Below are 13,721 nucleotides of genomic sequence, written 5' to 3' on the forward strand. Positions count from 1 at the left end.
AGCTGTTTTTCAGTCTCTCGGTCCAGCATTGATGCACCTGTACTGACCTCACCTTCTGGATGATAGTGGGGTGAACAGGCAGTGGCTCGGGTTGTTGTTGTCCTTGATGATCTTTTTTAGCCTTCCTGTGACATCGGGTGGTGTAGGTGTCCTGGAGAGAAGGTAGTTTGCACCCAGTGATGCGTTGTGCAGACCTCACGACTCTCTGGAGCGCCTTACGGTTGTGGGCGGAGCAGTTGCCTTACCAGACGGTGATACAGCCTGACAGGATGCTCTCGATTGTGCATCTGTAAAAGTTTGTGAGTGTTTTTTGTGACAAGCTGTTGAGCCTTCTTCAGCACGCTGTCTGTGTGGGTGGACCATTTCAGTTTGTCCGTGATGTGTACGCCGAGGAACTTAAAACTTTCCACCTTCTCCACTACTGTCCCGTCGATGTGGATAGGAGGGTGCACCCTCTGCTGTTTCCTGAAGTCCACGATCATCTCCTTTGTTTTGTTGATGTTGAGTGTGAGGTTATTTTCCTGACACCACACTCCGAGGACCCTCACCTCCTCCCTGTAGGCCGTCTCGTCGTTGTTGGTAATCAAGCCTACCACTGTAGTGTTGTCTGCAAACTTGATGATTGAGTTGGAGGCATGCATGGCCACGCAGTCATGGGTGAACAGGGAGTACAGGAGAGGGCTGAGAACGCACTCTTGTGGGGCCCCAGTGTTGAGGATCAGTGGGGTGGAGATGTTGTTTCCTACCCACACCACCTGGGGGCGGCCCGTCAGGAAGTCCAGGACTCAGTTGCACAGGATGGGGTCGAGACCCAGGGTCTCGAGCTTAATGACGAGTTTGGAAGGTACTATGGTGTTAAATGTTGAGCTGTAGTCGATAAACAGCATTCTTACGTAGGTATTCCTCTTGTCCAGGTGGGTTAGGGCAGTGTGCAGTGTGATTGCGTCGTCTGTGGATCTATTGGGGAGGTAAGCAAATTGGAGTTGGTCTAGACTCTAGGGTGTCAGGTAAGGTGGAGGTGATATGATCCTTGACTAGTCTCTCTTCACACTTCACACTCTCTTCAGTCTTTCTCGCACTTCATGATGACGGAGGTGAGTGCTACGGGGTGAAGGTCATTTAGCTCAGTTACCTTAGCTTTCTTGGGAACAGGAACAATGGTGTCCCTCTTGAAGCATGTGGGAACAGCAGACTGGGATAGGGATTGATTGAATATGTCCTTAAACACACCAGCCAGCTGGTCTGCACATGCTCTGAGGACGCGGCTAGGGATGCCGTCTGGGCCGGCAGCCTTGCGAGGGTCAACACGTTTAAATGCTTTACTCACATTGGCTGCGGTGAAGGAGAGCCCGCGGGTTTTGGTAGCGGGCCATGTCGTTGGCACTGTATTGACCTCAAAGCAAGCAAAGAAGTTGTTTAGTTTGTCTGGGAGCAGGACATCGTGGTCCGCGACAGGGCTGGTTTTCTTTTTGTAGTCCGTGATTGACTGTAGACCCTGAGCCGTTGAATTGAGACTCTACTCTGTCTCTATACTGACGCTTAGCTTGTTTGATTGCCTTGCGGAGGGAATAGCTACACTGTTTGTATTCGGTCATGTTATCGTTTGCCTTGCGCTGATTCAAATCTGTGGTTTGCGCTTTCAGTTTTGCACGAATGCTGCCATCAATCCACAGTTTCTGGTTGGGGAAGGTTTTAATAGTTGCTGGGGGTACAACATCACCGATGCACTTGCTAATAAACTCGCACACCGAATCAGCGTATTCATCAATGTTGTTGTCCGACACTATGCAGAACATATCCCAGTCCACGTGATTGGAGCAATCTTGAAGCCTGGAATAAGATTGTTCGGACCAGCGTTGAACAGACCTGAGCATGGGCGTTTCCGGTTTTAGTTTCTGTCTATAGGCTGGGAGCAACAAAATGGAGTCGTGGTCAGATTTTCCGAAAGGAGGGCGGGGCAGGGCTTTGTATGTGTCGTGGAAGTTAAAGTAACAATCTATGTGTAGCCATCTATGTGTCTGCTTAGGGGGGATATATACGGCTGTGATTATAATCGAAGAGAATTCTCTTGGAAGATAATGCGGTCGACATTTGATTGTAAGGAATTCTAGGTCAGGTGAGCCAAAGGACTTGAGTTCCTGTATGTTGTTATGATCACACCACGTCTCGTTAAACATAAGGCATACCCCTCCACTCTTCCTCTTACCAGAGAGATGTTTGTTTCTGTCGGCGCGATGCGTGAAGAAACCAGGTGGCTGTACCGACTCCAATAGCGTATCTCGAGTGAGCCATGTTTCCCTGAAACAGAGAACGTTACAGTCTCTGATGTCTCACTGGAAGGCAACCCTTGCTAGGATTGTCTACCTTGTTGTCAAGAGCCTGGACGTTGGCGAGTAGTAAACTCTGGAGTGGTGCGTGATGTGCCCGTCTACGGTGCCTGAACAGAAGACCGCTTCTTCTGCCCCTCCTGCGGCGTCGTTGTTTTGGGTCGCCGGCTGGGACCCGATCCATTGTCCTGGGTGGTGGTCCAAACAGAGGATCCGCTTCGGGAAAGTCCTATTCCTGGTCGTAATGTTGGTAAGTTCACGTTGCTCTTATATCCAATAGTTCCTCCCGGCTGTATGTGATAAAACTTGAGACTTCCTGGGGTAACAATGTAAGAAATAATACATAAAAAAACAAAATACTGCATAGCTTCCTGAGAACGCGAAGCAAGGCGGCCAACTCTTTTTGTTTGTACTAAGCAGCAGTTTCATCAATTATGTATCCCTTTATTTTTCAAACAGAAGACTCCAACCAACTGAATGGACAGGATTAGAATGACAGAATCCTTGGCCCAAGCCAGCATCAGGCTGTTTGCAGTGGTAGAGGGAGTGACTGGCAGGCTCACAGTGTGACAGTGTGAGTGACTGGCCATAAGGCTGCCTCGGGTTTCAAAAAGATATCAGCAGACTGGTCAGAGCTCAACACTCACAGCCACGCTATTAAATACTACACTGCTGTTAACTGGTATCAACCTAGAATAGCACAACATTTGATGTTACAGAAAATGTTTGTACAAATGTAGGTTGAGACTGTGCAATAAATAGGCTATTCACTGAAAACTTATTTTCAAATCTTGAGAACTAGTTATTTTAAAAAATACATACAGTTGAAGTCAGAAGTTTACATACACCACAGCCAAATACATTTAAACTCAGTTTTTCACAATTCCTGACATTTCATCATAGTAAAAATTCCCTGTCTTAGGTCAGTTAGGATCACCACTTTTTTTTAAGTATGTGAAATGTCAGAATAATAGGAGATAATTATTTATTCCAGCTTTTATTTCTTTCATCGCATTCCCAGTGGGTCAGAAGTGTACATATACTAATTGAGTGTTTGGTAGCCTTGCCTTTAAATTGTTTAACTTGGGTCAAACGTTTCAGGTTGCCTTCCACAAGCTTCCCACAATAAGTTGGGTGAATTTTGGCCCATTCCTCCTGACAGAGCTGGTGTAACTGAGTCTGGTTTGTAGGCCTCCTTGCTTGCACACGCTTTCTCAGTTCTGCCCACAACTGTTCTATAGGATTGAGGTCAGGGCTTTGTGATGGCCACTCCAATACCTTGACTTTGTTGTCCTTAAGCCATTTTGCCACAACTTTGGAAGTATGCTTGGGGTCATTGTCCATTTGGAAGACCCATTTGCGACCAAGCTTTTATGTCTTGAGATGTTGCTTCAATATATCCACATAATTTCCCCTCCTCATGATGCCATCTATTTTGTGAAGTGCACCAGTCCCTCCTGCAGCAAAGCGCCCCAACAACATGATGCTGCCACCCCTGTGCTTCATGGTTGGGATGGTGTTCTTCAGCTTGCAAGCATCCCCCTTTTTCCTCCAAACATAACGATGGTCATTTTGACAGAACAGTTCTATTTTTGTTTCATCAGACCAGAGGACTTTTCTCCAAAAAGTAAGATCTTTGTCCCCATGTACAGTTGCAAACCGTAGTCTGGCTTTTTTATGGCGGCTTTGGAGCAGTGGCTTCTTCCTTGCTGAGCGGCCTTTCAGGTTATGTCAATACAGGACTTGTTTTACTGTGGATATTTATACTTTTGTACCCGTTTCCTCCAGCATCTTCACAAGGTCCTTTGCTGTTGTTCTGCGATTGATTTCCACTTTCTCGCACCAAAGTACATTCATCTCTAGGACACGTCTCCTTCTAGAACGCGTCTCCTTCCTGAGCGGTATGACGGCTGCATGGTCCCACGGTGTTTATACTTGTGTACTATTGTTTGTACAGATGAACGTGGTAGCTTCAGGCGTTTGGAAATTGCTCCCCAGGATGAACCAGACTTGTGGAGGTCTACAATTGTTTTTCTGAGGTCTTGGCTGATTTCTTTTGATTTTCCCATGATGTCAAGCAAAGAGGCACTGAGTTTGAAGGTAGGCCTTGGAATACATCCACAGGTACACCTCCAGTTGACTCAAATGATGTCAATTAGCCTATCAGAAGCTTCTAAAGCCATGACATAATTTTATGGAATTTTCCAAGCTGTTTAAAGGCAGGCACAGTCAACCTAGTGTATGTAAACTTCTGACCCACTGGAATTGTGATAGGGAATTATAAGTGAAATAATTTTTCTGTAAACAATTGTTGTAAAAATTACTTGTGTCATGCAAAGTAGATGTCCTTACAGCTGTGAGTCTTTCTGGGTAAGTCTCTAAGAGCTTTGAACACCTGGATTGTACAGTAGGCCTGTCCGTCACTCCCTGTATGTATGTCCTCCATCAGTCCCTGTATGTCCGTCTGTCTGTCTGTCAGTCCCCGCCTGTTTGTCCGTCGGTCCCCCTCCGACCGTCCGTCAGTCCCCATCGGTCCGTCAGTCCCCGTATGTCCGTCAGTCAGTCCCCGTCTGTCCGCCCGTCAGTCCCCGTATGTCTGTCCGTCAGTCCTCGTCCGTCCGTCAGTCCCCCTATGTCCGTACGTACGTCCGTCCACGTCCGTCAGTCCCCGTCCATCCCCGTTTGTCCCAGTCTATCCGTCCGTCCATCAGTCCCCATCCGTCTGTCTGTCCGTCAGTCCACGTCTGTCTCTCTCTCTGTCTGTCAGTCCACGTCTGTCTGTCTCTCTCTCTCTGTCTGTCAGTCCACGTCTGTCTCTCTGTCCGTCCGTCAGTCCACGTCTGTCTCTCTGTCCGTCCGTCAGTCCCCGTCTATCCGTCCGTCTGCCCGCCCTGTCTCTCTGTCCCCGTCAGTCCCCGTCGGTCGGTCTGTCCGTCAGTCCCCATCCGTCCGTCAGTCAGTCCCGCCGCTTGTCCGTCCCCTCCGCTCAGTCCCCATCCGTCAATCAGTCCCGTCTGTCCCCATCCGCTTGTCCGTCAATCCCTGTCCATCAGTCCATCACGTCAGTCGGTCAGACTCAGTCCCACACAGACAGACAGACAGACAGACAGACAGACCAGACAGACAGACAGACAGACAGACAGACAGACAGACCAGACAGACCCAGACAGACAGACATGACAGACCAGACAGACAGACAGACAGACAGACAGACTGTGTCAGTCCATCACAGACAGACAGACAGACAGTCGGACAGACAGACAGACACAGACAGACAGACAGACAGACAGACACACAGACACAGACAGACACAGACAGACAGACAGACAGACAGACAGACAGACAGACAGACAGACAGACAGACAGACAGACAGACAGACAGACAGACAGACAGACAGACAGACAGACAGACAGACAGACAGACAGACAGACAGACAGACAGACAGACAGACAGACAGACAGACAGACAGACAGACAGACAGACAGACAGACAGACAGACAGACAGACAGACAGACAGACAGACAGACAGACAGACAGAGACAGACAGACAGACAGACAGACAGACAGACAGACAGACAGACAGACAGACAGACAGACAGACAGACAGACAGACAGACAGACAGACAGACAGACAGACAGACAGACAGACAGACAGACAGACAGACAGACAGACAGACAGACAGACAGACAGACAGACAGACAGACAGACAGACAGACAGACAGACAGACAGACAGACAGACAGACAGACAGACAGACAGACAGACAGACAGACAGACAGACAGACAGACAGACAGACAGACAGACAGACAGACAGACAGACAGACAGACAGACAGACAGACAGACAGACAGACAGACAGACAGACAGACAGACAGACAGACAGACAGACAGACAGACAGACAGACAGACAGACAGACAGACAGACAGACAGACAGACAGACAGACAGACAGACAGACAGACAGACAGACAGACAGCGGGGGAGGGTGAATGGTGAAGTGCTCTAAAGATGAAAGGAGGGACAGATGTGCACAGTGTACACCACAGACACAAACACACACAAGGGTGGGTAATGTGTACTTACACAGCCATCGTGGACATTGAGTGTCGCTTCGAGTTTCAACCGCTGGACAAATTCTCTTCTGCCTGTGCAAAAACAGAAGAAAGATATTCTTATCAAGTCACAATTGTTTAGCCATGACTTGTTACTTTCATTTATTTTTGCATTAATTCAGTCAGCATAAAAAAATAACTGATGAATTCAAGTCATCGACTAGGGTAGATGGCCATCATCGACTAGGGTAGATGGCCATCATCGACTAGGGTAGATGGCCATCATCGACTAGGGTAGATGGCCATCATCGACTAGGGTAGATGGCCATCATCGACTAGGGTAGATGGCCATCATCGACTAGGGTAGATGGCCATCATCGACTAGGGTAGATGGCCATCATCGACTAGGGTAGATGGCCATCATCGACTAGGGTAGATGGCCATCATCGACTAGGGTAGATGGCCATCATCGACTAGGGTAGATGGCCATCATCGACTAGGGTAGATGACCATCATCGACTAGGGTAGATGACCATCATCGACTAGGGTAGATGGCCATCATCGACTAGGGTAGATGGCCATCATCGACTAGGGTAGATGGCCATCTTCGATTAGGGTAGATGGCCATCATCGACTAGGGTAGATGGCCATCATCGACTAGGGTAGATGACCATCATCGACTAGGGTAGATGGCCATCATCGACTAGGGTAGATGGCCATCATCGACTTGGGTAGATGGCCATCATCGACTAGGGTAGATGGCCATCATCGACTTGGGTAGATGGCCATCATCGACTAGGGTAGATGGCCATCATCGACTTGGGTAGATGGCCATCATCGACTAGGGTAGATGGCCATCATCGACTAGGGTAGATGGCCATCATCGACTAGGGTAGATGGCCATCATCGACTAGGGTAGATGATAAAGCAATGGCCATACCCTATATCAGAAGTGTTGGAACCCATTTGTAAGGCTCCGTTTTCTTTTGCCATGGTTTGTTTTCATGCCTCAGCTCTCACTATTTACAGAGGGAGCAGGAAGATGAATAACGTGTCACATTGATTGCAATGATTCTGTCTTTCTGTGGCTTATAATGTATTATTAATCTTGAGGAAGCCTCCCTCACATCTGCTGTCACCATCACAGGGAGAGAGGAAGAACCAAATGAGCAGGTTGCCTATCCTGTTGTGAAATAGACTTATGCCATGAAGAAAGGTTCAGGTTTGGCAGTATTTTATGAATGAACTTGCTTCTAAACGTACATTGTATTAGGCTAAAAGATCCAGGTTTTAAAATAAAAATCACCTCAAATTATTAAACTTGCCTTCGAATAGTGAGAAAAAAACAAAAAACATTGGGCGAGTATTCATGCCATCAGGTAAAGCGATGACAGACTAGAATCTAAAAACCATTCCTTGTATACTGCAATCGTAGTAGGCATGGAAAGGATGGCCTTAGTTCCATAATCCACTATGACAGACTCTACTGTGCATTGACAGTTCACAGCCAATGTCAAAGGCAATCAAGTAGAAATACAGCAGACAGTCAATAACACTATGGCCTGCCTTTGTGACCTTGCATGCCTCGTGCCAGTCCTGAAATGCTCATATAAAACGAACTAACACTGACGCTTCGTATATTGTGTCGCCTAGCCAGATGAAATGTGAAGGTCCCATTCAATAACAGAGAGGCAAAGGTAAATAAATAGGTAATGTGATAAATAAGTGGGGCATATTTTGTCCTACAGCTTGGTTCTAGCTGCTGCGTTGCTGTTCAAATCAAACAGTAACAACAGTGTTGCCTCCATTGTCTCCATATCCCCTCCTTTGTCTTTCAACCTTCAGATATTTAAAGTCAAATGCCCAAAAAGACAATGAGACCCAGATAAACATGTCCCAACCCCTTTTCAATTTGCTGATGGGCATTGATGTCATGGGAAAGTAACGTGATAATAGATTTAGCTGAAACCATGGAGGCTACTTTGATCTTGCTAAATCTCATGGGTGAGGAAGACCGTGCAAAATATAGCCTTAAAATGTGCTATGATTAGCCTAGGCCTAACTATCCCTTGAAGTATATTTCTAGCTTTTTGTTGGGATTTAGACCCCACAAATGCTATGCTAGCCCCCCTTGGCGGCCGCCCTTTTACAGTGCCAAATTTTTCCTCCAACTGGTATGATTACCTGTCCATTGACAATGACAGCTCTAGCAACACAGCCAACCTTGTCAAGCTAAATGCAGCGCTAGGCAAATCCATACGCCACCTGCCCCACCCCTGGGCCTGCTAATCTTCACTCAAACGCCACTCAGTACAATCACAGGTTAGCTTGGTCCCAGATAGAAAATACACATTTAGCATACAGTTAGCTCCAGACAGCATAGCCACATATAGCATCATGCTATACAAGCTAACGTGACACCAGTGTCACCAAACCCTAGAGGAGTGAATTGACCATGTCCCAAGATGTCTGATTCTGCTTGAAGAAGCCATAGGAAAAAAAGACAACCCTTTAATTTCAGCGTTTCTCATTCTTGAGGTAGAAAAACACTAAAACCACTGGTATGGATGGAGATGTGTGTCAACATTTGCAATCCATCCGTGACTGAAACTGTCTGGAACTCTGATTGAAGATGGTTGATATCCTGAATGGCCTGGTTAACACAGTGTCTGGCAAGTCCATAAAGTTTGAGAGCAGATGTGTCTTTGACTCAATATCACATAGGATACCATGATCATAGCTATGTTGCTAAACACTGTGCATGGTGGTTGATACTGTAGATTTGCAAGCAAGTTGTAATTGTTATTCATCTTTGGGAAACAGAGAATGCGAGACATGCAGAAGATCACATCTCTCAAAGCCACTTCCTCACCACTGATTCACTGAAGTCATACATACATTACACACACACACACACACACACACACACACACACACACACACACACACACACACACACACACACACACACACACACACACACACACACACACACACACACACACACACACACACACACACACACACACACACACACACACAAAGCTTGCCCTAAAGTAAATTGCCAAAATGATATAGCCTAATGATATAGCCTAATTAGCCTACTCCAATAAATAACATACAAATAGGCTACTACACCAGAAAGCATGATTTGGCTACAGAGGACCATTAGCCTATTTTTAAAAACGCAGCTGTGGATTGCTTTAAATCGCATCGTCTACAGTTGGAAGGGCCAGCAGTTTGGGCAGCGCGAGCAGCAAATGCTAAGCAGATGATTGTTGAGTTGAGACTGTCAGTGAAAAGTAGAGGCCCAGCCAGGCATACCGCAATATTTTAAAATACAATCGCGGGAAAACAGTTTGGAAAGCAAATAGTTATTGCTGTAAAGAGAAGACAAGATTCTAAAATGTCTTTAAGTTATCAAAATTCTCGACTGAACTGAGCGAACAGTATTCCCTAGGCCTGCCTATTTGGCACCAGCGGAGAGCATCGGCCATATCCCTGATGAGTGCTCATATTCCCTCTTTATCATTGTTGGGTCAGTGCCACTTGAAAATGTGTTTTTGGCCAATCATTTCCTCCTCCAGGTTACAAGGAAATCATATTGTATGAGTCTTCCCTGCTCTCAGGCCTTTTTATATTGCTCCCGAGTGGCCTAAGACACTGCATCTCAATACAAGATGTGTCACTACAGTCCCTGGTTCGAATCCAGGCTGTATCACATCCGGCCGTGATTAGGAGTCCCATAGGGCGGCGCACAATTGGCCCAACATCGTCCGGGGTAGGTCGTCATTGTAAATAAGAATGTGTTCTTACTTGCCTAGAGAAATAAAGGATACATATGGATCAGACAATGTTGTTTTTATCGACCTGTTTGTCAGTGTCAGCAGAGTAGTTTATCCTGTAATTTGTGTCAAAAAAGAAATACAAATGTTTCACCTAATGTCTCCAGTCATAAAGTGTAGAATTTCATGAAATGTATTTATAAAAAGGCAAAAAAATTTCCCCTGCAAAAAAATGAAACTAATTTGATATAGCCAGCCATGAATTGAACAGTCTTTGTTTGCATACAATGATTGAGTTATATTATTAGCCTAAATGATTACTATCCAATCCACTCATCACATGAGGAATAGCAGCCTACATAAATCTGCAAATGTGATGATGCATGGAATGCTTTATTATAGGCCTAAAGTTGCATTTTTATCGTAACATACTAAATCAGCTTAAGCTTTGTCTCAATAGGCAATATCAACAAATCTGTGAGCATTAGTAATTGAAGGGAGGCAGTGCATTCCTTACAGGGACAACTCCCTGATTCATCAACATGTTAGTCAACCGCAAAGGTTTGGCCAACATGACCCAACCTGAGAAATGACGTGGTACCTGGTTTTATAGCAATCAAACACAAAGGATCAAATGAACACTGTGGTTCATAATCCTCTTGATAAGTGAATAACACATAACAGTATGATTCTATGGAGCTTGATCATTATTTTTCACCAGCAAGTGAAACATCCACACAATGAAACTTAAAAAGGCACGGATGGAGTGGTAGAACATTGTTGAAATCCATGTTAGCAGAGGGCAACACAACAGATAGGAATCAAATATAAGCACAGCAAATCAAAAACATTGAATATGATTTTCTATTGAGAAAATAGCCTAGGCATATAAAAACATAAGTGTTTTCATCAGAGCGTCATCGATTTTTTGTGAATGGTGCTCAAGGAAAAGCCCGGTTCAGTTTCAGGTCAGGGTCCTGACATGAGTGCACATATCCAGTACCCACACTACCAGAGAAAAACACCAGTGTTGTCCTGGTCCACCCACTTGGGCTGCCAGTCAGTGTATTAGAGAGCCAAACCCAGGAAGAGTGGCTTGTAGGAGGGACAGCTGAAGGTTAGTAAACACTACAGAGCTGCAGGCAAGAAATAAAGATGAGCAGGAAGAAGGATTAAGTAAACCAATACATGTCCTCATTATAGAAACAGTAGATTGTTATGATCATTTTGACGTTGAGGATTCCATAACTGTAGCCTCCTCTGTCATACGCCTACTGTTTCATCTAAGATCATGTAGTCTGGTGTAGCACACTCATAGAACTCTGTTCCTTGCAGACACTGCAGCGGTTGAAAAAAAGTGGTCTTTCTTCTCTCGACCAGAGACTTTAGATTAAGACCCAGGTCAGAGAGAGGCATTCAATTCCAGTGCATTTCTCACTCAAGCAGATTCATTTCAATGTCTGTCGGAGTTATATTATGGCTAGCCCATTTGTCCCAAATCGACTGATTCTTTCCTTGTGTGTCGAGGAAAACAAACACTAATGCCAGTGTTTTTGAACACTTACTGTACTCTGATTTTAAAGCTTTGTTTGTGAGCTTTTTTTTATGAATCCTCCAATCTGTGCTCATGATGTGTCCCAATTAAAACTGTCCCCCATGAAAAGTAACTGAAATTAATGGAGAGCTGTGTTTGGGCGGAAGGAAGCGATGATGATGTTTGGGCTGTCGTTCTGTGAAGCCCAGCAGGGTGTCAAGGATTATGATCAATTATTCAAATCCTGGCCCCATCTCCCACGCATGCACGCACACACACACATCAGTATTACTCACAATTCTTTGTAAGGGGGCCACTTTAGGTTGAGACAATCATTCAGAGGGCCACACAGATCTTTAAATTTGTTGTACTTTTGCTTCCAATATTATCAATTATCAATTGAGAGCAAATTCAGAGAGCACATACAAATGATTTGATGTACAGCACATCACAAATATATACATGTGATGTAGCCTATTTGATGTGTGTAAGACCCATATTAAGGGTTACTTCAGTAGTTGGATAAGCAAAAATGTCCATTCTGCTCCTTGACTGAATTCATTCTAAACGTATAGTCTGTTGTTGCAATGCTTGTGAGGCAATCCAGGTGTCCATTGGTCAGTCTGTTTCTCTGTTTTTGTTTCACAATGTTCATTATTGAGTCTCTTCTCCTTCCCTCACATGTTTGGGGCGCCGTCAGTGCACAAAGATGCCAGATTTGACCAGTCAATATTACTATCAGCAAAAAATGTAACAAGGGCTTTCAGAATATCCTCTCCTCGTGTTTGATCCTGAAGGTGCAGTAAACATAAAAGTTCCTTTCTGAATGGCTCGTTTTGAGGGAAGCGGACCCAAACACATAATTGGGCAATGTCACTAACATCAGTGCTTTCGTCAAGTGCAATACTAAAATACGGCGCCACGGATGAGTCAGTAATCAGTTGCTTACCGATTGTCCTCGCCAATGTTTTTTCTCTCACCCTTATTTAACCAGGTAGGCCAGTTGAGAACAAGTTCTCATTTACAACTGCGACCTGGCCAAGATAAAGAAAAGCAGTGCGACAAAAACAACAACACAGAGTTACACATAAGCAAACGTACAGTCAATAACACAATAGAAAAAAATATCTATGTACAGTGTGTGAAAATGTAGTAAGATTAGGGAGGTAAGGCAATAAATAGGCCATAGTGGCAAAATAATTACAATGTAGCAATAACACTGGAGTGATAGATGTGCAGATGATGATGTGCAAGTAGAGATACTAGGGTGCAAAAAGAGCAAAAATAAATAACAATTTGAGGAATGAGGTAGTTGAGTGGGCAATTTACAGATGGGCTGTGTGCAGGTTCAGTGATCGGTAAGCTGCTCTGACAGCTTATGCTTAAAGTTAGAGAGGGAGATATAAGACTCCAGCTTTAGTGATTTTTGCAATTCGCTCCAATCATTGGAAGCAGAGAACTGGAAGGAAAGGCAGCCAACGAGGAGTTGGCTTTGGGGATGACCAGTGAAATATACCTGCTGGAGCGCGTGCTACTGGTGTGTGTTGCTATGGTGACCAGTGAGCTGAGATATGGCGGGGCTTTACCTAGCAAAGACTTATAGATGACCTGGAGCCAGTGGTTTTGGCGATAAATGAAGCGAGGGCCAGCCAATGAGAGCATACAGGTCGCAGTGGTGGGTGGTATACGGGACTTTGGTGACAAAACAGATGGCACTGTGATAGACTACATATAATTTGCTGAGTAGAATGTTGGAGGCAATTTTGTAAATGACATCGCCAAAGTCAAGGATCGGTAGGATAGTCAGTTTCACGAGGGTATGTTTAGCAGCATGAGTGAAGAAGGCTTTGTTGCGAAATAGGAAGCCGATTCTAGATTTAATTTTGGATTGGAGATGCTTAATGTGAGTCTGGAAGGAGATTTTACAGTCTAACTAGACACCTAGGTACAGTTGAAGTCGGAAGTTTACATACACTTAGGTTGGAGTCATTAAAACTTGGTTCTAAACCACTCCACAAATCTC

The 13,721-nt window shown here is 45.1% G+C and overlaps 1 protein-coding gene across 1 annotated transcript in view; it reads right to left on the reverse strand.

Moving 5' to 3' along the window:
• Positions 1 to 13,721, reverse strand: part of LOC127931269 (DDB1- and CUL4-associated factor 6-like) — a 37,450-nt gene that overhangs the window by 7,465 nt on the left and 16,264 nt on the right. Inside the window, exon 2 of the mRNA XM_052523312.1 lies at positions 6,411 to 6,472. Within this exon, the coding sequence (XP_052379272.1) occupies positions 6,411 to 6,472 (62 nt within the window). The remainder of the gene's footprint in view (positions 1 to 6,410; positions 6,473 to 13,721) is intronic.

Source organism: Oncorhynchus keta, chromosome 7 (genome assembly GCF_023373465.1).
Source record: "Oncorhynchus keta strain PuntledgeMale-10-30-2019 chromosome 7, Oket_V2, whole genome shotgun sequence".
Classification (NCBI taxonomy): domain Eukaryota; kingdom Metazoa; phylum Chordata; class Actinopteri; order Salmoniformes; family Salmonidae; genus Oncorhynchus; species Oncorhynchus keta.